This window comes from Crotalus tigris, unplaced genomic scaffold (assembly GCF_016545835.1).
Source record: "Crotalus tigris isolate CLP2741 ecotype Arizona unplaced genomic scaffold, ASM1654583v1 scf7180000019170.200965, whole genome shotgun sequence".
In the NCBI taxonomy this organism is placed as follows: Eukaryota; Metazoa; Chordata; class Lepidosauria; order Squamata; family Viperidae; genus Crotalus; species Crotalus tigris.
This window is the reverse complement of record NW_024097411.1, coordinates 63,043-88,205: the sequence shown is the minus strand read 5'-3', so window position 1 is coordinate 88,205 and position 25,163 is coordinate 63,043. Positions and strand designations below refer to the sequence as shown.

Below are 25,163 nucleotides of genomic sequence, written 5' to 3'. Positions count from 1 at the left end.
TCAAGAGGAAGGGGAGTTCCAAAATTATGGTTGGATGAAGTTAATATGGAGTTAATGAGATCCCAAGATTTAGTGGTATTTCCCTTATTTCCCCCCTTCCCTCATGCCTTTAATTTCTTGCCTTACAATTCTTACTGCTATTTTGCATTCTGGATAACACTGCTTACCTCAAAAAACAACAGTATGGTATGTTTGTATGTATGTGTATAATCTCAAATAAGATGGAATCTGGGGATAAAATAAGGACTCCTTTCAATGCTATTCATTTACTGAACACTGCCTACAAACACTTCTCCTTTCTCCTGAAAGATCTGCGTGATTTTCTTGAGCAGATTTTGAAAGCAAAGGATGGAATGGCTGGTGACACAGAACAAACAGAATTCCTTATAGATAACATCCTAAATACTATTTGCACATTCATTAAGATGAGGAGTTCTGCTCAGGTTATTTTATATCATGATTCATAAAAACTATATTCTTTACTCATGAATAACAAATTGTTTGGTTTGGGTTACAGTCATGAAACTTTCCCCATAACACAAGAGGTAAAGACAATTATTTTCAAATAAATTCTGCTGCATTTCTTCTGAATTTTATGCTGGTATAAGAGGACTTTACTTTGATATATTTGAAATTATGGAACTGTTTGTAGTTTCCTTTTCCAGAACCAAATAAACACTTTATGACTGAAGCACGTGAAATATTTGCAACCTCATCCAATGTCACTGAATCCAAGCAGAACCAAATTGGAGCCAATATAAATTATTGAAATCCAACCCTCATATAAAAATTCTTTCTTTCTCAAAAATGGTTCTTTTTCTAATGATGAAGAAACTGACTTCTGTACATTTTTTAAAATCTCTATTAGGATTGGTTTGTTAATCTTTTAAAAGATTGATTAGTTTCCAAATTTGGAACTAGACAAAAGAATAATAAAGGTAAACATAAACAAAGATGACTGGGAAGGAGTGCTCTGTGTTGTTGTTTCTTTTCTTTTCTTTTTTTTTTTACAACATGCTGTGAAAACCTCTTGGTTGTTGCTTTAGCCTACCTTGACATCCATCGGTTTATAATCACGCCACAGAGATTTACTTGGCTGAAATGGCTTAGCTGTGATATAACTGATAAAGTTTCCATTTTCTACAAAGTCATTCACAGCTTTTACAGCAAGTGTTGCTCTTGCACAGCTGCTTTCTTGGCAGGGCCTTTGTTCCAGATCCACGTGGCATGCTGAAAGGGCTATGTTCGGTCTCCTTTCTAACAAGTTAGCTATAAAAAAAAAAGCATAAAAACATATTGGATAAATTTATAATGTTGTCAAGAAGTTACTAGTTTTTATTTTTCTGTTAGATAAATGATGTTGGATGATCTTCTCTGTGTGGTAAAAATAATTCTTGCTATACAGCACATGATCATTTTGAAACAGAAACAGACTATTATGCAGAAAATGAAAAACATCAATAAAGACCAAATACATCTATCTATCTCAGCAATATGAATTTATCTATTTTAAAATATCTATGTCTATCCCCATACCAAATAGAGCAGGGATGTCAAACTGCTGGCCCACGGGCTGGATGCGTCATGCTAAAACCACGCCCACCCCATTGCCGGCAATGGAAAAAAAGTCACAATACATCACATCACGTCACGTGATGTTGCAAGTTTGACACCCCTGAAATAGAGGTTCCCAAGGATTCACAATACAGTTTACCAAATAAATTAATAAAGTATTTCAATGCACGAGGAGTCCTTGGTTCTCTCTGAGCTTGTTTGCTTTCCCCAACATCCGCAAGAAAACAACCAAGCTCAGAGAGCACCTCATGTCAACCCTATATGTATTGAAATATTCTCCTTTATTATTTCAATACATGAAAATGTTTCCATTTAAACATAGGATTTTATGGTTTCCTATGTAAAGATGATTTCTAGAGCTATATGCCATAGTTCTGGATCCGTGATTTTTAGCTCTATCCATTGGGTAGATGTCCCAGAAAACAGTGGATTCTTCAGTTGCCTCATGCTTAGAGCAAAAAAAGTGAAAACCTATCCCCACTTTCTTTTTTCCAGTCTCTGAGGCTGGTTCTTTCCAGTGTTAAATTAGGGCAAGAGGCAAATCAAGTGAAAGATGCAGATAAAAAAGCCATTTATCTTTGGGCATAGCCATTGAGGAAGAGAATGTGTGAGCTCTTATACCTAAACATATTATTTATTACTTCACAGTAATTAAGGAAAACAGAACTGAGCCACATATTTAGGATCTGAGTTCTAAAACAGAAAATCTATATAGGTATGCTTTATTCAAGTGTGTGTGTGGTGTGTGTGTGTGCGCGCGCGCGTGCATGTGTGCGTGCGTGTTGGCTGGAGCACCGAGTCTACCAAGTACAGGATAAATCAGTCACTTCTGCATTTTGCTCCAATCTAGGAGCATGTTTTGCAGGCAGACGTCACATATTATGAATACTGTAAATTCAAAATTTTCATGGCTGACAAAGAAGATTAATACAACTGCCTAACATGCAAGCTGCCCAGGTTTGAATCCCAGAGGATATGACTAGTTGATGAGAGTTAAAGAGCTTGAAATAGCTATACTAGTTTCCGACTAACTCTTTGTCAGCCACAAAAAAAAAAAAGATTAATCACAAACTAAGTATGAGAAAAAGTTATTTTTCAAAGCTAAACTAACACTAACATAAAGTATCATTACATTGAGATTTTTGGACCCATTTTTTCTATTTCAATGTACATTTCAACCACACCATCTCTATAAAACCTAATATAAAAATTCTATATTAGCTTTCATGAACACTAACTTTTAATGTTAATAAAATGAATAAATTGATTAATTTACTATACCACTCAATGCATGACATTTTTTTCCCTCATCTGTTTGGCATTATGGCTACGGAACATATTTTACTTCTGAAGCATTTTACCCTCCCTCTGCTTCTAGATTCATTACAGGTATAGTGACTTCAGGAAAAATGGACAAAAATGTGGTGGGTTATATGCTAACTGACATAAGGTACTTACTGGAAATCTGAGTACTTAGCTGTAAAGTAATTTTACAGATGTCATCCTGGGCCAAACATATAATAGGAATGGTACTTAAGATTGTCAAAATATGTTCCTTTCCATCCTCTGCAATTTGTAAAGAGTCTGGTACAAACTGGAAATAAAGACAGGTTATCAGTCTTGGGCTAGGCTCATATCAACCCCTAATCTCTTCTCATGGGAAATGGCTTCTTATTTAAAGATGACCTTTTTTTTTTTTTTGGTCTGGGAAGCAGAGCTTTGAAACCATGAAGAGAGGAAGAAGGTGTTATGAATGACAGTAGCTCTTAAGTAAGAAAGACAGTCAAGAAACAGAAACATACTGGGGGACTCAAGAGTAATTCTAAGAGCATCCTAATAGCATCAGTTCAACCATACTAAGATCAGCCTTAGCACCTAACAAGTAAAGTTGATGATCATTTGGAAGAAAAAAGTCTGAAGATAAAATACATTCTTGAAAAATGTTCTTTTCAGCATATTATACCTTTATTCTGTATAGTGCCCTGAATTTATATTGATAGATGATTAGCTAAATAAGTTTCACAGTGATTTCCTACTGAAGATCTTTTTGTTGTATTGTTAGGGGAAAATTGTTTTATTTCTGAAAATTAGAAAGGACTTGAGACATATAAGACTGGGAAGGAGGGAGGAAAATTAAACTAAACTGAACACAGTTAAAATTAGCAGACTTTCTCCCAGGCAATATTCATGTATTGGAGTCAAATATATTTCATGGGATTTTAAAAATAAAATCTATTCCACAGGAACAACTATTTGATCTAAAGTCATATTTCATTGTGGAACATTTTTATTATACTCCAATGCTATCACATTTAAAATGAGGCAGAACAACATGTTCAAGAACATTTGTTTATATATATTTAAAGATATAAAATGTATGTATGTATGTATGTGTGTGTGTATATATATATATATATATATATATATATATATATATATATGTGTGTGTGTGTGTGTGTGTGTGTGTGTGTGTGTGTGTGTGTGTGTAGGTCTTTGGTTATTTGGGTTTTCTCCCACGTAAAATTGGAAGTGTCTTGGCGACGTTTCGACGAAGTCTCATTCGTCATCTTCAGGCTGGTGCTTTCGGCTTCGTGCTTCTAGGAGCAATGTGTGATTGTAGTTGTTTCCTCCTTTTAACTGCCAGTGGGGGTATGAACTTATTGGATGAGAGCTTGGCTGTGCTCTGATTAGCTGGGGGGTTGGTTGTGTTCTGATTGGCTGGGGATTGGCTGTACTCTGATTGGCTGGGGGAGTGTTCTGTTTGGGTGGGGGCTTTGTTGTGCTCAGGTTAGTCTGAGTTGCAGGGGGGTTTAAAATGGTGAACTTCATTGCTATTTTTTGGCTTTGCATTCATGGTCGTGCCTCATCTTCATGGTGGGTGTCAGTTTGCTTCATGTATGGATTGGAGGGGTTTAAAGTGGCTAATGATGCAGCTGTGGTCTGGCTTCTGGTTTGTGGTCGTGCCTCATCATCGGTGTGGCTTTGGGTTTGCTTTTTGTGTGGATGTGTGGTGGTGACATTCTGTGTGGTTTTTGTGAGTGTGGGTCTGGTGTCATTTTTTGTGTTAGGGAGTCGTTTGTCAATAAGGGCGGGTATCCAAATGGCTGGTAAGCGGGAGATATCATCTCGTTTGTTCATGCTGTGTGGGCGTTTTTCTATCTCGATGGCTTCTCTGATTATTCTGTTATTAGAATGTTCAGTTTTGGCGATAGTTCTGGTCTTTTTAAAGTCAATTTCATGTCCTGTGATTTTAAGGTGTTGGACTAGGGAAGAAGTTGGTTCCTCTTTTTTGACTGAGTTCTTATGTTCTTCAATGTGTGCACTGCGTGTATATATATATATACACACACGTATATACATATACCGTATATGCTGGTGTATAAGGCAACTTCCGCAAGCGTTAAACTCGGCGCCAAAGACAGGGGTCATCTTATACACTGAGTCATCTTATACGCCGGAAATACTGGTAGTTTCTGGCGTATAAGACGACGTTCTAGGAATGCGACTCGGCGGCAAAGACGGGGGTCGTCTTATACGCCGGGTCACCTTGTACGCCAGCATATATGGTACATATACACATACATACATACACACACACATACACACACATACATACACTTACACAGAAACATATATATATATATATATATATATATATATATATATGGGTTGTAGATTAAAGAATTAATGATTTTTTTTCTGACATTCCTGTGCCTTTCATTTTCTTTGTCTTTGCATATCAATTTTCACTGGGAAAAAGGTTTGCTGTTCTTTTTTTCTTTGTGCCTTTACTCTTTTGCTTGCTCTTATTGGTATCTTGGCAAGTTAACAAGATTTTGGATCATTGCCTTCACAAGATGAGGTGAAATTGTTATTTTGGGGGCATCCTGAGATTTCTACTAAGCTCTAAACCATTCAGTCAAATTAGCCACTGTAACTGCTTATTAAATAGACATTCACTTAATTTCCAAGTGCTATCTTTTGCTTTTGAACATCTTTAGTAATTACAAAATAATTTTCAGGTATAGTTGGGTAATTGTTTCTTTTTTCTGTTGCAGAAAGGGGAGAAAAACCTTTGAAAAATTCTATTAACTAACAGCATGGAACCGATTGGTTTAGTGCACTGTAGTGCTAGTAGTGAAAAGAAAATGTTAATTAAAATGTGCTGGAGTGTATATTACATTAATTAGCTGGTCATGTTGCTTGTCTGTTATTCTACTTTGAATGTTGAAATGGATGGAAAAGCAATTTACATGAACATGAATATGATGATTTGACCATTCATCAAGACATCTGACTAAAATTATCTATTGACTAAAGCAGGCATGTCAAACTCGCGACATCACGTGATGTCACATGACGTATCAGGACTTTTTCCCCATTGCTGGCAATGGGGTGGGCGCAGTTTCGCATGACGCATCCAGCCCATGGGCCAGCTGTTTGACATTCCTGGACTAAAGTATCAAGTTTTTTCTCTTTCTCATTCTTCCCTAGCATGTTTCTCTCTGTGTTTTAAGACTGTTTTATGCCTTTCTACTTTGTTCATTATTTACAAAAGCAAAATATTACTGATGTATTCTGAATCAAGTTTATGTTGACAACACCATAACTGACTTCTACCATTCTACATCTGCTACTCTGTTTTAATCTTAATGTGGAAGTAAATATAGATATAGTAGCTGTTGATACATAGCAAATAAATATGGCTAACTATAATTCAAAATAATAATACCCACCCTTCCCTCTGACACAGATATAAACATTAATTTTAAAGATGTTAAGCTAAAATGATTTTAAAACAGTGTTATATTTCATGAGTCAATCACGAGACAATAAAATGGGAAAAGTTCAGAGGACAGCATTTATTCACTTTCTTCTCCATCCAATAGGTAAGAAGAATTTTTTATTTGCTGACAATATTTAAATGTAGGAGGAAAACTGTGGAAATGGAATAAGAAACTCCGTATGACCAAGAATAACACATCCCAAATATAGAGCATAACTCTATTTCAAGACATCTTCGAGGCAGATCTGGGGAAACTAGAGGGTAAACAAAAGATTTCATCTATGATGTTTGAGCAGATTATTGCATTTTATCAGGGGAAGATTTATATAATTTTACCCATATAAATAATTTATATAATTTTATATAAAATTATAAAAGATTTATATAATTTTATCCATATAAATAATGCCACATCAGCCAAAGCTGTGATTACACTATTAAGTCTGCAGTCAAAGGCATAATCACACAGATGATTATAAAGCACAGCAATTATTCTGTAAAAGTGTTGGATTTAAAATACATTAAAAGTTGGGAGGTTTTTTTAAATGTTTATCTAATTAAAATTAATATTTTCACTTGTTTCCTATTTCAGAATATTTTATCATTGTGCTGTTGACATTTTATTTATTAGATTTTTATCCTGTCTTTATTACTTTATAAGTAATTCTAGGTGGCAAACCTACATAACACTTCTTCCTCTGATTTTCCCCACAACCACCACCCTGTAGGTAAGCCAGGTTGAGTTATTGGTCCAAGGTCACTCAACCAGTTTTCATGCCTAAAATGGGACTAGAATTCACTGTCTCCTGGCTTTTAGGCCAGTACCTTACCACAAACTGGCTCTCATGACATTTCACGAAGGAGGACACAAAAGAGGGTCTTACAGATTGCACATGAGCCCAGTGATGTACAATAGCTTCCTTGATATAAAAGAGAATTTGGCCCTCATTTTTGTAAATGAATGGTGCCTTTCAGAAAATTCAAAAGATTTGAATGCTAATCTCATGCCAGACCTCATAAATTTGGTCATATTAAAGACACAGGTTATATTGCAGTGTGAATCTGTCCTTATAGCCATATAGCCTTATAGCCATATAATTATATACATATAATTCTGTGCAAATAAATAAATTGCTATGGCAATTTATTTATTTGCACAGAATTATATGTACAGTACCATACTACTCAGGCGAATGAACATGGGAGGATTTTAGATTACATTTCTTTCTACCTAAAATGCTGCAGCTGTTAGTGTTTTTAAAAGACTGATAGATAGAATGATTGATAGAATGGCAGGCAATTTATTCAAACATTTTCTGCCTCAGCACCTAGAAGCACCCTTCTTATAATCACTAAAGCCAATTTTATGGTGTGTTGTCTTGCGAAACAAAATGGCTAATATAGAAATCTCCATGAAGGCTATGCTAGAGAAGTTTATGAAATTAGAAGTTTTGTTGTTACCTTGATTCCAGCGTAGAATCCATCGCTTTGTTCAGGGGAAGAGTGACGATCAGCTGCGTCCCACCTAAAAGCTGTGACAGTGCAAAAGACCTGCAATAAATAAGCCAAACTATTTCAAAACCTTTTTGCCTCTCTCTCTCTCTCTTTTTTTAAATGACAGGCTTATGAAAAATGATAGAAAATGTACTAAGTGATCGTTAGATTACACCTTATAAAACTTATTGTGCTGCCTTTTGTCCTTAGCAATTGTAGACCTCCTTCACAAAAAGGTAATCAGGGCCCTTCCCTGTCAAACTGAGAATGCACAGGGGTGGGCCTCCAAGCGCTAAAAACTAACAGTGAAACTTGTTTGAATAAATATCCATATGTGGCTTTTAAAAGCTGTGGCCAAGCCAGTTATCACTGCACAGAACGCTCAAGAAGTCTCTGACCTTCAGAGCTAGGACATCTGCCGATAGGCCCTAAGATTGGACCAAACAGGTGTGCAGCATTTTTTAAGCTGCAGCACTGCTTTATCATTTTAAGCATCTGGTAACAAAAAATGTTTCTTACAATATCAGCTATATTTTCTCACCCACATGTCACTGATGCTTCTGTGCACTGCTTTTCAGAAAAATAGAACTGGTGATTATGTCACAATGCTATGGGCTCAGATATAGGGAATGGATTATATAGTGGAATCAATAGAGAGAGATGGATTGGCATTTTTAAGACCATCTATTCCCATATAATTGCCCTATGTGCTTAAATCACCAATGGGGCATCTTTTGCAGGTGCCATTACATATATGCTATATTTCTGAACATTTTGCCATTGGAGCTAAGATTGTTACAGTTTATGAGGTTTCTTTTACACAGGTTTTGTTGGAGGTTTTATGCTGCTGATTTTATGATTGCTGGATTGATAGTATTATTTTTCAATGCTTCCAAATTGCCTAGAATCTCCAAAGCTGAACAACTAGTATATTTGTTATTATTTTTCTTTTAAACTGCCCATTTGTGCCACATTTGGATCAATAAATTGGTGGTTTTTTTATAGTCATCAAGGACCTATTTGGCTTGATTTCAAACTCTAGTTGTAACATCTTTGAAAAACAATGTTTTTTGTCTAGATTGCCAAAAAGAAATTTGTAAACTAATTGCAAAAAGTCTGTAACTCAAAGTGCAAAGATTGAAGTATCTTTGAGGTGAGCATCTACATAAAGTGACCTTTTCAGTCTGGAAAGGAAAAAAAGCCAATCAGATTTTTTTATTATTATTATTGTACCAGGAATACAGAATACCAATGTTGTACAATGTACATAAAATTCCAGGAATTGAAATTTATACCTCTAGAAGCTGCACAGACTGTGAAATACTACATTGTATTTCTATGTGTGAAGTTTCTTCCTTTGTAATTATAGATCTCCTCCTCACAATAGACTTACATACATTTTAGTCTTGATAGTACATCACACAATTATTGGGACATGTTTTCTCACAAGCTTCCTGCCTTTAAATATTGGCTCCTGGTGTTAACTAAGCAATCAGGTGTCTCCCTCCCCCTTTATCATTTCAAAAGAAAAGGGGAAATGAAAAAGATACCCACAGGCTATGGAAAGATAACTTTGACTGTGTGATTGAATATTTTATCCCTAAAGCTTCTCAATAAAATAAAATCCTTCTTCTCCCTAAATTTTAACAGTGTTAAAAGAGATTGGTTTATCTAAGCTAAACATATCACTGAGATCCAGAAGTGCTAGGATGGGGAGAACAAAGGCACCTATAGACACCTGGGGGATTGTTTTTGTGATGGAGTTTGACAATTTGGCAATGTGTTTTGCAGCTTTAATTTTTCTGTGGGCTTCGTTGTATAGTCATGATAGGAAAAAAATAGAATTGCATTCTTATTAGAGTGATGGGGGTTGTTTTGGCAGCAATCCCTTGTGGATAAATTTGACAGGTTTGCATGATTTGTTAGAATAATAATTGGAAAAGGCAGTTTAAGCCATTAAGCCCAACTGTCAGGACAGGAATCTAAACTAAGTATCCATAACACATATTCAGCCTCTGCATGCCACAAGAAGGAATGTGTCATGCTTGCTAATGAAGGTTCCCCCCACCCACAACATTCAAGTTGGAATCTGTCTACCAAGTTTCTATGTCACCATTCTGACACAGAATTTTAATTCTGACGCTCTAATGTAGACTGCCTGAAATCCTCTCTTGAAAGGCTAACATTTCTAGTTCCTTCAGGCTCTCTTTATAATACTTGGTTTCTATTCCTTTAATTATTGTTGTTCTTCATGCATATACATGGGAATAGTTCTGGTAGCAACTCACAGAGGAACGTATGATGGGAAAACCAGGCATAGACAATTATAGGAGGAGGTGAGTAAGAATCTAATTCTTGTCTCATTTTCTGCCTGTCATATACAGAGTTCTATGTGGAATAAGCTCACCCATCTTCAAATTATATCCTTGCCCTCCTTGGATGATATGTAGGGCTATAAATGGCATAGATACAGGGTTATGAATGCTTGGGGCTGATGTGTCCTGCCCTTTAGATATTATTTCTTGATCCAGTCATCCTACATGTTTATTAGCCAGTTTCTAACCTACAGTTTCTTGAAAAGGATTTGGAGAAGGTCCTTCAGCAGCTCTTGGATGTGATCAGTTATCTGCATTTAGTTGTATTTCAGGCCTGACCTGGGACTGAGAGTGCATCAATCATTCTTATAGCAGGACTAATAGGGTGGTGATGCACTCCCTCTACGGGCATTCAGTACCCAACATTTACGTCTTCCTTGAGATGTATGCAAGGATTGAGGATTGAATAGAGTTTTGCAAGTGACTCCACTCTTTCCTGAGCCAGTGATTCTGATTAGCTGTCAGGAGACAAGAGGTTGAACCCGTGCACTATGTTGCGGAGTGTCCCAGAGCTTGAATCTCTCCCTGATCCAGTTTAACATTTATATGAGATCACTAATCGGTATGATGAGATCATAAGTTGCTAATACCTAGCTTTATTTCTATACTGTAGGGCAAGCACATAGGATTTTGCCAGGCGGCCCTGAGAGACTAGAAGGGATAAAGTTAATTGAAATGGTTGCCAGTAGGATTTGGGGCCAATTCACACTACTGAAGCTTGCCTGTAAATCCCTATAAAGATTGGACCCTTGCTACCTTTTACAGGTAGAATTTGCCAGACTTATATAAATGAACAGGGAGAGGATACTGAGGTTATCCATTCCACACATGTTGAGTGGCACAAAATGATATTCTCAGCAATTGCCCCTCATTCTGGACCAACATACATTCAAAGTTTAGTGTCATGGTTCCGATAGATGAGACCACCACCTTTTCATCCTTCAGGGAACTGGTAAAGATTTTCTTTAGGGTATCCAGATTTTAATTTGGAATATTTTCTTGCCTTCTCCTTCAGACATTCAGCGATGTGTGTGTGTGTGTGTGTATGTGTGTGTGTGTGTGTGTGTGTGCGTGTGTGCCCACGCACGTGTGTTGTGGGGGAGAGAATAATATTGTACTCCATGTTAGGTAATTTCTGCTATTAAAAAGAACAAATAAAGCTTATCAGAGGAAAGAGAGGGTTTTTGTTTAGCATAATAAGGTTTAGACCGAGCTATCTATAATGATTACAGCAAGTCAAAATAATTAGAATTGGAAATAATGCTTGATTCAGAGAGGCTAGTCTCAAAGTTTGTTTTCATTCCAGCAATCCACATCTCTTGCTATGGAATTTCACTGTGAAAATTCATTTTGAAAAAAATCAGAACTCTTTCTGAAAGCAATATTTAATACATCAGGAATTATTGTACTGCAGTTAACGGAATTAAAAATGTGAGAAAGGGAAATCTCTCTTTTCCTTCATAGTGGAAGCATCTCAAGTAATTGCCTTTCTTGCTAATATATCTACAAAGATAAATCACTATGGAATTTTGTATAAGGAGTTTTTCAGTATTTGTGGGAAGAGTTGCGATCATAATTGAAAATATTGTAACTCATCAGCAAGATGGCCAATGCCAATGCCAAACTAAAAGGCAATTTTACATAAGCCTTTTAAAAAATGCATGCAAAAATGACCAGTTTTTCTTTTTTTGGCACATCCTGCTTTCTTAGTATTACCCACTGCGCACACACTACCTGCTGCAATTTACAGATGGCTGTCCCTCCAGGTATAGAGTGACCTCTGTCAATATCATCTAAATAGATCTTGGGATTGCTACAATTTCAAATCAGATGGAATGGGCTATCTTGAGCATTTACCCAAGGGAAAATAGCATATTACAGATTTATTTATTAAAGCTGCAGTAGTTTTGCTAGCATTTGGCTGTCAACAGAGCTCAAATAGCGTAACTGTATGAAGTTGTGACTTTTCTAAACATTATGGGGAAATGGTATTGGCTATTTACAGATATGCTAACAAAAGTTCAAACTCTTTGGACTAGTAAAACTCAAAGACTCTGGTTAAGGAATGAACATATTGATGGATACTTGATATTGGGGGTGAACAATATTACTAATGAAAATTTAAATGAATGGAAAGTAGTTCAGGTGTGTCAATCATATGGGAACAGAATGTTATTTTTTAAGCGCCTTGTCTTTTTTCTGTAGCTTTTGAGAAATAAGTTGTACAGAAAAGTATGGAGGTACTTGGAAATTATATTGTACAATGACAAAATTGGCTGTCACAATTAGTGACTCAGGATGCCTTCATTTGCAGCACCCACCATGGAAAGGCTGATTTGGATGGATCTTAATCTTAGCTGACCCCTGAAGGTCAAGTAGGATATCCCAAAACTCTGTCAGTTCTGATATTACATCAATCATATTTATATAGTTGGTAAAAATTAAAAGGCAGCAAAAATACTTCACTTGTGTACACATGTACATCTTGCTTTGCTGCATTAAATTACTTTGCATGCAATATTTTGTAAACCTTACAAAAATTGATAAAATGCCAGTTTTATCTCAAAATCATAGAAAGGGAATGACAGGAGAAAGGCAATCTTGTCTATTAGGATGTAAGTAAGATTCAAATTTATTTATGAACTTACATATTTGGATTTTCTTTGCTAAGTTTTTTTAATTGAGTAGACAGAGTAAGTGACAGAATAAATGGCATGGCTCCTCAAGTGTGACTAAGGGACAATTAAGAACTAAGAGCTTCCAAATCTTTTCCCCAAATGAAAAATCTGAAGAAACTATGATAGGCTAGCAGAGGAATAGGAGACCAATTTTAATTTTTCAAGCAAAAACCAGGGCCAAAATTATATGAGGCTTTGAACACATCATCCTCTCTTTTAGGAGCTTCTTTGTTTCTTATCTGTAGTGATCTGAGACCCCAGAACTATTTGTGTTTTTATTAAGTTTTATTTTCACTTAAATACAAAGAATTGTGCTGTAGGTATTTGGCTCAGGTTGACCAAAGTGCTTTTTGGTTATTACAGTGCTGTAAGAGGGTAGAGTTATTTTTATTGAAAATGATCTATTATTACCTATTACCTGTTTTAAAAGATGCAATGCTATGCAGTACAACAAAAACATTTTTTTGATAAATGAACTAGATTGCTTTATACAGTAGTTCTAAAGTTAATAAAATGTACTCAATCCTATTACATTAAAATACATTGCTTCTCGAACAACCATGTTTTACTTCTAGGCCAAATTCAGGCTTGAGATATGAGAGTTAATAAGAACTTTAAAAAGCAGTAAAGAATGATTGTCTTTCTTGACCTGGTCTTCTGAGTTCAAGAAAGCTTTACCGTATCTCCCAATCTGAAATTAATTCCATCCATCTCCACGTAGGAGAATGTCTGCACAGTTGTGTCATGATGAAGCTGTTCTTTCACATTGGATGTAGAAAGTCGTGACCAGATCACTGTATAGCCTATAGCCCAATTTGAAGTTAGACTGCTGAAAGTGCATTTTAGGTAGACCTGGGACCCCAAAAGCTCAGGAGTAACAACTGGGTGTAAAACTGGAATTTGGAATTTCCCTAGGTGGGAAGAAAAGCAGACTGTTATATAATGTACATGAATTAAAAAATAAATAATTCAACACAGTTAAAATTATAAATGAGTCAGCACTATAGAACTGGAAAAAGACATATAAAGCCCCATGTTTTCTGAATGAAAATTAGACATTTATACTATGCTATACTATGAGAACTGAAGAAATCTCCTGGATGAGAAGTAAAATGTCTTAAAGAAAAATCAGAAAGTCCAGTTGCCATTAAAATAAAAGCACTTTTGAGACAACCATGACCTGGATGAATCAGAACTTCCATAGACGTTTATATACTATGCAATTTTTGCAGACAGGTGAAGACTGAATAGTTGCAAGTTGTAACTAAACTGAGTAGTTCAAAGCAACAAGGTAGTAAAAAATGATTAGCAAAGCTTTTCCAATGGTTGCAATCAAAAGAGGAGTTTGCTTAGTAATCTTTCAATATCAACAGGAGAGCACTAAAAAAAATATCCCTACTCAGTTTGAATCACAGTCATGTCCTCAAGGCAGGAGGTCAGCAAACCCATAGGAGATTCTGAAATTGAAAAACTGCAGGCACTTCTAGTATGGGATCCCATCATCAACCTTTTGAATTATCTAAGCCCAAGGACGAAGACTGCAATTAAATGATAGCCCAAAGTTAGATGAACACCCTTTTATAACCTGTGGATTTTTTCCTGCCACAAGGATTTTGAGGTTTCAGAAATATTCTTGAATTCTTTACATTAAAAAACAGCAAAGAATAGGGATGCACTTAACAGCTCTCTTGGTCCTGACAAGGTCTTAATTCCCAAACTTCAAAGAGTCAGAAATCATAATATGTGAAAGTCCTTCAACTATGATAATAACCAAATCTGGAGAGATGTAAAAAAAAAATCCTTTCTCTCCATTAAATAAATTTCTGACCATTCAACTATATAACTGGATATAAAACATAGTTTTGCTGTTATTAACATTCTTGTTTTTATTTTTAAAGTATTTATTTATAGGCCACTTGTTTAAAAAACAACTCTGGGTGACACATGATCCTACAAACATCCATATCAAACTAAACAAAAGATACTGGCAGTCAAGGGCACCAATCAATATACTGCGATGCCCCTTAGAGATGGACTCTACACCCTGGTTTAATGCCCAAATGTACAAGCTGATCTTCAGTACCTTACAAATAGCACTGGCAATAATAGATAAACATTGGTTGCCAAGACTGCATATTTGCTACAAATAAGCATAAGAATAAGCATAATAAACCAGTGTTTGTTTATTTAATACTTAGCTGCATTCCCACTCTACATATGAGCTTTGGCTGGTTTCCTAATTTCCAAAAATTCCTTTGGAAAAATGCAAGGAGAAGGATCACCAATGCATGCATTGGTTCTGCAGATAAAAGATAATTCATATACTGTGTGCAGTTCATGTTATTAAATTACCTTGAATGATGTCTTCTGATTCAGTCCTTTTGGGATCAAAAGAGTTGAGCTGTGATTCTTCAACAATGAAGGAAATAAATCAATTAACATGGCATTGTGAATTGGTGAAGCAAATGCTAAGAGTTTGCTGATACTTCGCTGGACATATTTTGACTTATTGATCTAACAGCTTTCACAATTTTCACGGATTCTCAAGTAAGAAATATGTACCTCAGCATTTCAGTTCTGAAAAGCAGAAGTGGCTTGCTTCTTCTGGAAACTGGGAAATAAGTCTTTTCATCATTATGTATTTTGCAAAGAAACACTTATGTGCAAATATACACATGACTATGCAAAATCAATCCTGTCTGTCTGTCCATCCATCCATCCATCCATCCATTTTTCAAATATTTGGGTGGAATGGGACAATTTGTCATGTCCAACTCACCACAGCCAACTAACTGTGAAACAATTTAACAATTCAATTGAATCATTTAAAATAACTAAAAAAACCATTATTTTTTTGTAATCACATTTCATTTTGTTCCTCCTTTTGCATCCTTTCTTTAACGATTCTATTGTCCCATTTCTTTGATATCATGTAACTCTTGTACCGCAGCAAATTGTCAGGTGGCATGTTGTCCTGCAGTGACTTGGCCACAGCAAGATGGCCGTAGTGAGTTGGCTGTGGTAAGTAGTCATAGTCCCTATCCAGGGATGGTCTGGCTCTCAGAGATCTGTTCCTTCATTATTTCTATATACATATATTATTAAATAAACTGACCCTAATGAAAAGTTGAAAAAAATGAAGTCAACACCAACACCAAAACAAATTCAAAAATAATTTTGACAGTTTTTCTAATGTTCATTTTTTCATCATGTATTTAAAAAAGTACTACATTTATTTTGTTTCCAGTCCCAATCCAAACTTCTGGTTCTTACCACAATAGTCTAAATCAGAGCTTCCCAACCTTTCTGGCTTGGCGGCCTTTAAAGAAAGGGAGGAGGAGGGAAATGAACATGCATGAGGCCCACACATGCATGGGCAAATGGGCATGCGCACAGTGGCAGCACTAGCACGTGTGCAAGTAGGCTGTGCGCACCCACAGTGGCGTGCTGGCAGCCATGTGCACGAACAAATGGACAGCTAGTGCCTAAGCAAATGGGCCGTTGGCATCTGTGCACATGCACAAATGGGCTTCTGGTGCCCGTGTGCAAGCGGGCTGTGTGCATCTGTGGTGGTGTGGTGGCTCACATGCACAAATGGGCCGTTAATGTCCACCTGGTGCTGGTGGCAGTTCTAGTGCCCCCATGCATGTGCAAATGGGGCCACTAGCACCCAAATGGCGATGCTACCATGAAGAGGGGCTCACCAACTATTCCCCCGGCCCGGTGGCTAATAGGTCACAGCCTGGTACCGGACCATGGACCATGAATTGGGGACCCCTGGTCTAAATTACATCTTCTAAGATCAAGAAAGTTTATATCAATATAAATAGAGAAAAATATTTTGTGTAGCAACATCTCAATTATCTGATAATTTGAATAGAGAGATTAAGCCTGCCCAAGGTCCTTTTAATGCAGATAGTAAAAACATTATAAAAATTGTTTTGTCTTTTAATTATTTTATTAGTTTCACTCTCCTGGAAATTTTGAAGGGTTCTTTAAACTCAGCTTCCACTACTGAAATTAATAAAGAAATGTTAAAGAGGCTTAGTAGTATTGAGATCAGTGAGCTTATTAAATAAACATGGTGCCATCCATGCACTTTGCAAAATGTGAAAACACTGTTTCTTGCCTTCTTACAATATAAAATCTGATGCAGAAAAGTCAGAAGAAGAAGGGAAAGAGATAAGTATGCTGCAACATTAAACTGAGTTACAGAAGGCATGGAAGTCAGGAGATTATGCCAAAATCTTGACAGAAAAGGGCATTTTCGAGGAGAGACTTGAACTGAAAAAGAAGTGGTATCACTCAAGTGTTCTGAGAGGCAATTTCAAGCACAAAGGGCAATCAAGGAGAAAAAAAAGTTATTTGAGTAGATAAGAAACTAAATACATTCATAAATATTATATTGTAGCTGTCCACACCAAGAAGGTAGCAGAGATTTACCAACAGAGTGCTTTCGATAATGACTGGGTATGGAATAAAAAGCTATCTACTCTACAACCAGATTTTCTTTGTGTAGATTCCTTGAGATTTAAGTTGTTCTGCCAAATTCACCTATTGCTGCTGATTCTCCTAAGAAAGACTCATTTGTATTATCCTGTAGAAGTGATGGATTTCAAATAACATAACAGTCTCAGTGAGGAATTGCTATCTGCCATTCCCTTTCTTTCCTAAATACAAAATAGAATATCTTTTCTGTACAGAGGTAAGAAATTCCTGATCATAGTAATTTAAAAAAATGTCAACCAAAAGTTATTGTCTTTTGCCTTCACTTAAAAGGAACTTGTTCATTTCCAACAACTATTTCAGTGTTAGACACCATTTAGTAACAAAAACAATACAAAATGTTCAAAAAATTATTTTCACTCCTTAAGTCAAACATGGAAATAAAAAAATTGTGCACAAAGTGTCACTGCACTAACTTTTCCTTGGTAACACACTGCATATTAAAATCTGCCAAAGTTATAACAACTATTCTATGAAAACAGTTTGGGCAGCTGCTGATTTATTACTTTCATGGTGTGCATCTTACAGCTTGACTTGCTAGGTCACCGAGGTGTGTACAGCAATAACAAGACCTTTGAATGTGCAGTAAAAGGAATACGTAGAATACAGTATAAGCGATAAATGTGGAGTTCATGAAACTCACCTTCTGCACAGTAGCCCATGCACCCTTGAGTAGGTTGCAGGAGATAAACAAGGAACTCCCCACAGTGTCTAACTGAGATGGGGATTTGGAAGAGGCAACAGTCTTTAGTGCTTCCAGAAAAGAATTGCCAGGTTGCGCAGGCAGTCAGTGCCTTTCTTTCTCCAGGACGTGGGAGAGAATCTGACTGAAGGGAGAGCCAGATTGGGGCTTGTGTTCCACATTTGTTCATCTGTGGAAAAATAGTATTCAAAATTCAGGAGTAGAGCACTAAACACTATACTTCTTCCAATGAGTTGTGGAAGCAGGCAAGACAGAAGGGGCTGACCTCCAAACGACATTCCCTTGTCAGCTCTGACCAGTGATTCAGCTTTTGCCAGTTAGGTTCAAGCAAAAATTGGATCTGTGGTGGTCTAGCTCTAGCAACATCAGAATGGAATTCTCCTTAGGAGCCCAGTTCAATCAGTTAACAATGAAAAAGCTCTCTGTTTCTCAAAGGCAATCATGCCCTCTCTTCAGTAAACTCTATACATCAGGGGTGTCAAACTGCCGGCCCACAGTCAGACACGTCACTAGGAAACCATGCCCACCCCATTGCCGGCAATGGGGAAAAAGCTCAGATACGTAGCGCGACGTCACGTGATGTTACAAGTTTCACATGTCTGCTATACATGTTTCAAAACAACAGCAACAATGTGAAGAAACCTTTAATGCGGAAAAACTTTTAAACCACAAAAAGGCACACTTATCAAGCCTGTTCTACATTGCTGATATTTCAACACTTTACTAATGCAATATACGGTTGCCTTGACTATAACATGGTTTCAGTGTTGTAAAACTGTATTATTTCTTTTAGTGAGCAAGTATTACTTGTCTTAAATTAGACACTAAAATTCTGTATATAAAATATCGTAAATGATTCCAGCCAGACAACTGGATTAATTAATTTTAAATGTTTTTCAGCTTGTTACCATAATGTAAGATGGCTACTGCTCTAGTTATTTTTCCTCTTTATTTATAGAACACATTTACTCTTATTTTTTGCCTTTTAAAATGATAATCTAAACCATGTTTTCTATGATCCCAGATTAGCCACCCTGTCCTTTATTCATTTAGCTTCTTGTCAATATCAGAATCAATGATAAAATATTATATCAGATTAATGTGATTTCTCAATTGTTTGCTGTAGGCAACAGCAACATCTCAGGAAAGATTTGGGAAAAATGGATTAAAAATTTCTTCTCAAATAATGAAATATTACTATTACTCCCTATAAATAGCTATGACTGATATTGGTTAAAGATTCCTTTAACCTTATATACTGAAAGTTTCTGCAACAGCTAGAAACTTGCACTTTTGGGAAGAAAAGGCTAGAAATCCAATATCAAAATTAGGTAAGATAATTTTGCTACATTCAAATCTACCCTCAGCTCCAGTAGCATGTTGAACAACTCTGGGCTTTATTCTTCATTTTTTCAACCCAGCTTACTTCACAGAATTGTTGTATGGGGGAAAAAGTGTGCTGTCTTGAGCTCCTGGAGAAAATGTGGGTTATACAAGCCATGATTAAGTACCTCTTAGCTTGCTATGATAAGTGAATCCTGCCTCTGTGATGTTTCCTGTCTTCATGAATGACATCTCATTGGAATCTATGCTGCTTTTTGAAAGAAAAATGTTCTGTAAGACCCACACAGCAAATTTTTACCATATCTATTTTACTGCTGTAATCAGTTACACTTGAGCCACTGCTAACTTCTGAGGCATTCAGTCTTTGTGAATAATAATCTTACGCTAGAAAAGAAGATTCTATTGTTTGATGAATATTTCTTCTCAAAAGATGTATAGAAAGTTTCAAACGAGCTTGAAAAAAACCCTGACTAATGGGTTAAAAAAGAAAAGTAAAAAAAATTCTAGCACAAAGTGGGATATATATGGTCTTCTCAGAGCAAAATATACACATGAAAACAGATGGAAGTCGCTCATTTTCAGCTTTCAAAAACTGATTATCAAATATTTCTAGAGTTAACAGTTATCATTGCAAATATAGATAAATAAAATGATGCCCAACTACAATGAAAACAATGAATTTGAGTTCTGTGTAATGTTTGAAAAGAATACAACAGAAGTTATCTTTCATTTGTGCAATTTTGCCGGAGTTCTTAAGGAGTTGCAGCAGCTCTTTTGTAGAGAAAAATAATGGCTCTTGTATATGACAACAGGGTTGGACTGGGGTCTCCTGTAAGTTATGTTTACTTCACTGTAATTCTGTCAGCTAAATGGCATACCAAGAAAGACAAACATTAGTTCATACACACACTGAAAGGCTCCCTGAGCACTGAGAATAAGGAGTTAGGCAAAAATAAATTAATATCTAACAATTTGACATGGTAAATTAATTTCTCGTTATGGCCTTGTTTGAAAAGCAAACCTATTGTTTGACGTTGATGATGCTATAATATTTATTTTAATGGGAAATGGCAAATGTCATTTAAGATTCACGGAGTATTTCTGTGGAAGAGTTTTAGGTCATGAAATATAAACCTTCTCAATATGCTTCATCCATTGGCTCTTGGTGCTGTTGGTATTTAAATATGTCTTTCCTTTTTTACATTTGTTCGTTATCAGTGTGGGGCTTTTGCTATGATGATCCCGCCACTCAAAAATCCCCCACCCTTTTCCAGAAGGAACAATGCTGTTGTCTGTTTTAATGCAATGTGCATAAAATGCATTATGTGCAAAAGGAACCTGAGGTGGTTTAGAATACAAAAACAATTAATTTAACAATTAATAATTCATTATCTCTGTATGCATTTTCTTACAGGTTTGTACTTTCTAGCGCTAAGTGGTGTAATAATCTATGATGGGATGGAAAATGTTCTAATCCTTGATTCGATCTAGTCTGATCCTTGCCTGCCACCTGAGTAGTCTTCTTGTGCCAGGAAAAACATTGTGTACCTCCGGCCCAGAAAATGCTGTATATAATTGTGACTAGATCATAATTGTGACTAGAACTTCTGTCCCTAAGCAATGTGGCCTTTAAGTGAATCAAGCCTGATTTAATGATCTTTTTTTTTTTTTTTTGGAGTTGAATGACTCTGGCTCCCCCAATTGGCTTTACATATTGGAATCCCTTTAGGAAGGTCACACAAGACTGCAGCTGTTGTAAAATACATGCTGGTTGACAAGGGCTTAAATTTTGATTGCATGACTGCAGGGATGCTGTGATGATCATAAGTGCGATGACCAGACATAAGTCACTTTTATCAGCACTGTTGTACCTTTGAATGGTCATTAAACAAATGACCATAAATTGAGGATTACCTGTATGCAGATGATACATACAGTTCTGCTTTTACTCCCAAACACTCTAGTCAGGACTACCTTTGAAGAGTCTAGAACAGGGGTGGGCAACCTTGCCTCTTTTATGACTCGTGGACTTCAACTCCCAGAATTCCTGAGCCAGCATGGCTGGTCTAGAAGCCTATATTAGCTCAGACTATGGCAGCAAGAATACGGCAGTAGAAATGTCATTAGCTTTTATTTCGATTTTTACCTCCTGGCTTTTGATCTGCCTCTTTATTTTCTCATGTTTTAAGCTTTTGAGAATTTTTTTTTACTCATACGCTTTTTTTTTTTTTAAAAAAAAAATCCAAATCAAATTCTTCTTATTTTTTTAAAGACAAGCAAAGAATAAAAATGGTTTTAATACCCCACTTGGTAAAAGTTCACCACTTTTAATGTCATCATTTTGTTTCCCCAATCACTTTCAGGAAAGTGCATCAGCTATATCTCTGGAAATCAAATATACGATTCTGTTAAAGGAAGAATGTATTTCGCGCTGATTTTGAGGGCTTCTTTAAATATATATTCAACTTATTGCATTAAAATCAGTGGAATTTTTAAGTGTTCATCATTAACTTAGACCATGTTCTAAATCAGCGGTTCTCAACCTTTGTGTGACGGCGACCCCCGCCACACGGACGTGCCATGCATGCGCGGCGCGGCGCGCATGCGCCCCCATGCGCGATGCGCCCCCATGCGCGGCATGCATGCGCGGTGGCGCCCCCTGAGGGGAAAAATGGCAGATCGCGTTGTTTGGCGACCCCTGTAAAATGGTCGTTCGACCCCAAATGGGGTCGCGACCCATAGGTTGAGAACCGCTGTTCTAAATAAAGATAGATAGAAAATTGGATTGAGTATTCTAATGCAGTGGTTCTCAACCTTTCTAATGCCGCGACCCCATAATACAGTTCCCCATGTTGTGGTGACCCCCAACCACTTATACATCACCGAGTGCCAGGGGCGTGGCCAAAGAAAAGGGGGGAAAATGGTGGATAGCCTTGTTTGGCGGCCCCCGTGAAATGGTCGTTCGACCCTAAATGGGGTCCCGACCCACAGGTTGAGAACCACTGTTCTAATGTATCAAACTGGTCTGTGGCTATAGTTTCCCTAATAATAATAATAATAATAATAATAATAATAATAATAATAAAAAATAAAGTTGGAAGGGATCTTGGAGGTCATCAAGTCCAACCCCCTGCTCAGGCAGGAAACCCTATACCATTTCGGACAAATGGCTGTCCAGTCTCTTCTTAAAAACTTCCAGTGTTGGAGCATTCACCACTTCTGGAGGCAGGTTGTTCCACTGGTTAATTGTTCTGTCAGGAAGTTTCTAGATTGCTTCTCTCCTTGATTAGTTTCCATCCATTGCTTCTTGTCCTGCCTTCAGATGCTTTGGAGAATAGCTTGACTCCCTCTTCTTTGTGGCAGCTCCTGAGATATTGGAACACTGCTATCATGTCCCCCCTCGTCCTTCTCTTCATTAAACTAGACATACCCATTTCCAGCAACCGTTCCTTATATATTTTAGCCTCCAGTCCCCTAATCATCTTTGTTGCTCTTCTCTGTATTCTTTCTAGAGTCTCACATCTTTTTTACATCGTGGTGACCAAAACTGAATGCAGTATTCCAAGTGTGGCCTTACCAAGGCATTGTAAAGTGGTATTAATACTTCATGTGATCTTGATTCTATCCTTCTGTTAATGCAGCCCAGCACTGTGTTGGCTTTTTTGGTAGCTGCAGCACACTGCTTGTCAGAAAGTCGCAAAAGGTGATCACATGACTCAGGGAACATAGCAAAGCTCATAAATAGGAACCAGTTGCCAAACATCTGAATTTTGATCACGTGATCATGCGGATGCTACAAAGGTCATAAGTGTGAAAAACAGTCATAAGTCACTTTTTTCAGTGCCGTTGCAACTTTGAATGGTCACTGAATGAACTGTTGTAAGTAAAGGACTACCTGTAATAATTTTGTTTAACAAACCTTTGTTGAAGCATTTTCTCTCCAGAGATCAGCAGGGTCCAACTCTGCTGGCCTATTGTGAGGCACTAAAGACCTAGTCCTGGACCTGGTATCCTAAGTGTACAAAAGCTGTACTAATACACTGTAGTAAGTGTATTAAAAAGCTGTAATCCTAGTGATATTAGTGTTGTTGACTGTGTAGTTTTTCTTGACTGCTATGGATTTTAATTTTTGCATTTAATTTTTGCATCTGTGCTATTGTTGATATCCTGTTTGTTCTTGTTTGCCACCCAGAATCCCTTGTTGAGATGGGTGGCTTTACAAATCAATTACATAAATAAAAAATAAATTAGTTTCTAATATTAGAAGCTAATGTGTATTTAGCTAAAATTCAGCTAAAATGTTTTTAATGGAATCTAAAATCCCATTGTCTAGCCTATTTCTCACTGTTCATTTTCATATTTTGCTGATATGCTTAATCTAGGCAGCATTACTGTAGTATAGATATATACCACTCATAGTTAATCTATCCAATTATTTGATGGACAAATATCACATTTTTTTTAAAAAAGTGGAAGAGCTGCCCATTTCAATTAAATGATAAACATACTAGCATTTGAGTTATCTACTACATTTGACTTATCTATTTTATCCTGTTTATTCAGGATTTAGATAATCAAATGACTTATAGGCTACTGTTGATTGAATATTCACGGATTGAATTTCCTAATCATATGGGGAGAAATCATGCACTGGTTTATTTATGGTCTGCGTAGATACTGTATGTTATTAAATATAAGTAAAAGTTCATGTGTGAATCTCTCACTTACATTTATTTTCCTGGTTGATAGTGACAGGCTGTTTAGAGCCTCACATATTAAATGTTCCATTTAAATTAACTGAAAAGTAAAAAATATCTCAGTTTTGGTATCACATGTCCTGAGCATATGCCATATCGGTTAATGAAAGTTTCAATATATTTCATTCATTTAGTTTTCCTGTAAATGTTAGTGAAATCATGATGATGATCATCATCATCATTTTAGCCATTGTCTATCCACTGCAGGATGAAGGCCTCTTCTGCATGTTTCCAACCAATACATTCCTGAGCTTCCTTTTGCCAATTGGGCCCTCAATACTTATCCATCTTGTTTTAGGTCTCTTTCGTGGATGCTTTTTATCAAGTGGGATCCATTCTATGACTGCCTTGGTCCACCTGCCATCGGTCCTTCATGCTATGGGACCAGCCCATTTACATTTCAATTCCTAGTTCATATTAATACATATTGAAATATGAGGTTGCAAAGTTTGAAAAGGCTTGAAAATGTATGGCAGATTTCACATCTGGAGTAGTTGATTAATATAATTTAAATGAGATGTTATTAACTCTGCTGCATATATTTGGTTCAGCTCTAATGGATTTACTCTTATTGAGTTAAGTAGCAATTAGCAACTAAAATACATACATTTTTTTCTGATAACACATAGATCCTAATGCCATTGCACCACAAGGTATTTCTGAATGAAGAAAGATTCTTAATAGTAGAAGTGAAACAATCACTGCATTCACACTGCCTTTAATATAGTCACTGAGAGTAAAAAAATAAATATGAAAAAATAAATATGAAATATTTATAAACATAAAACAATCATGAATGCATCAGACAGAGATCATGTGTATGTCATGAGTAAGCAAGCTTATATACACGTTCTTATGACATATCTGAAATCATATGAAGCCCAGTTCATACAGTATATCTGTACATTTGTATATGTAATATTTAAATAAGTGGAAACCCATCTG

General features: G+C 36.5%; 1 protein-coding gene across 1 annotated transcript in view; it reads right to left on the bottom strand.

Annotated features, from left to right (window-relative positions):
- VWDE (von Willebrand factor D and EGF domains) overlaps positions 1-25,163 on the bottom strand; it is a gene marked incomplete at its 3' end in the record, with an annotated part of 157,307 nt that overhangs the window by 106,056 nt on the left and 26,088 nt on the right. The window contains exons 6-11 of the mRNA XM_039360249.1: positions 18,058-18,286; positions 15,261-15,317; positions 13,587-13,819; positions 7,823-7,912; positions 3,034-3,169; positions 1,052-1,269 (exon numbers count right to left, since the gene is read on the bottom strand). Coding sequence (XP_039216183.1) covers positions 1,052-1,269; positions 3,034-3,169; positions 7,823-7,912; positions 13,587-13,819; positions 15,261-15,317; positions 18,058-18,286 — 963 coding nt within the window. The remainder of the gene's footprint in view (positions 1-1,051; positions 1,270-3,033; positions 3,170-7,822; positions 7,913-13,586; positions 13,820-15,260; positions 15,318-18,057; positions 18,287-25,163) is intronic.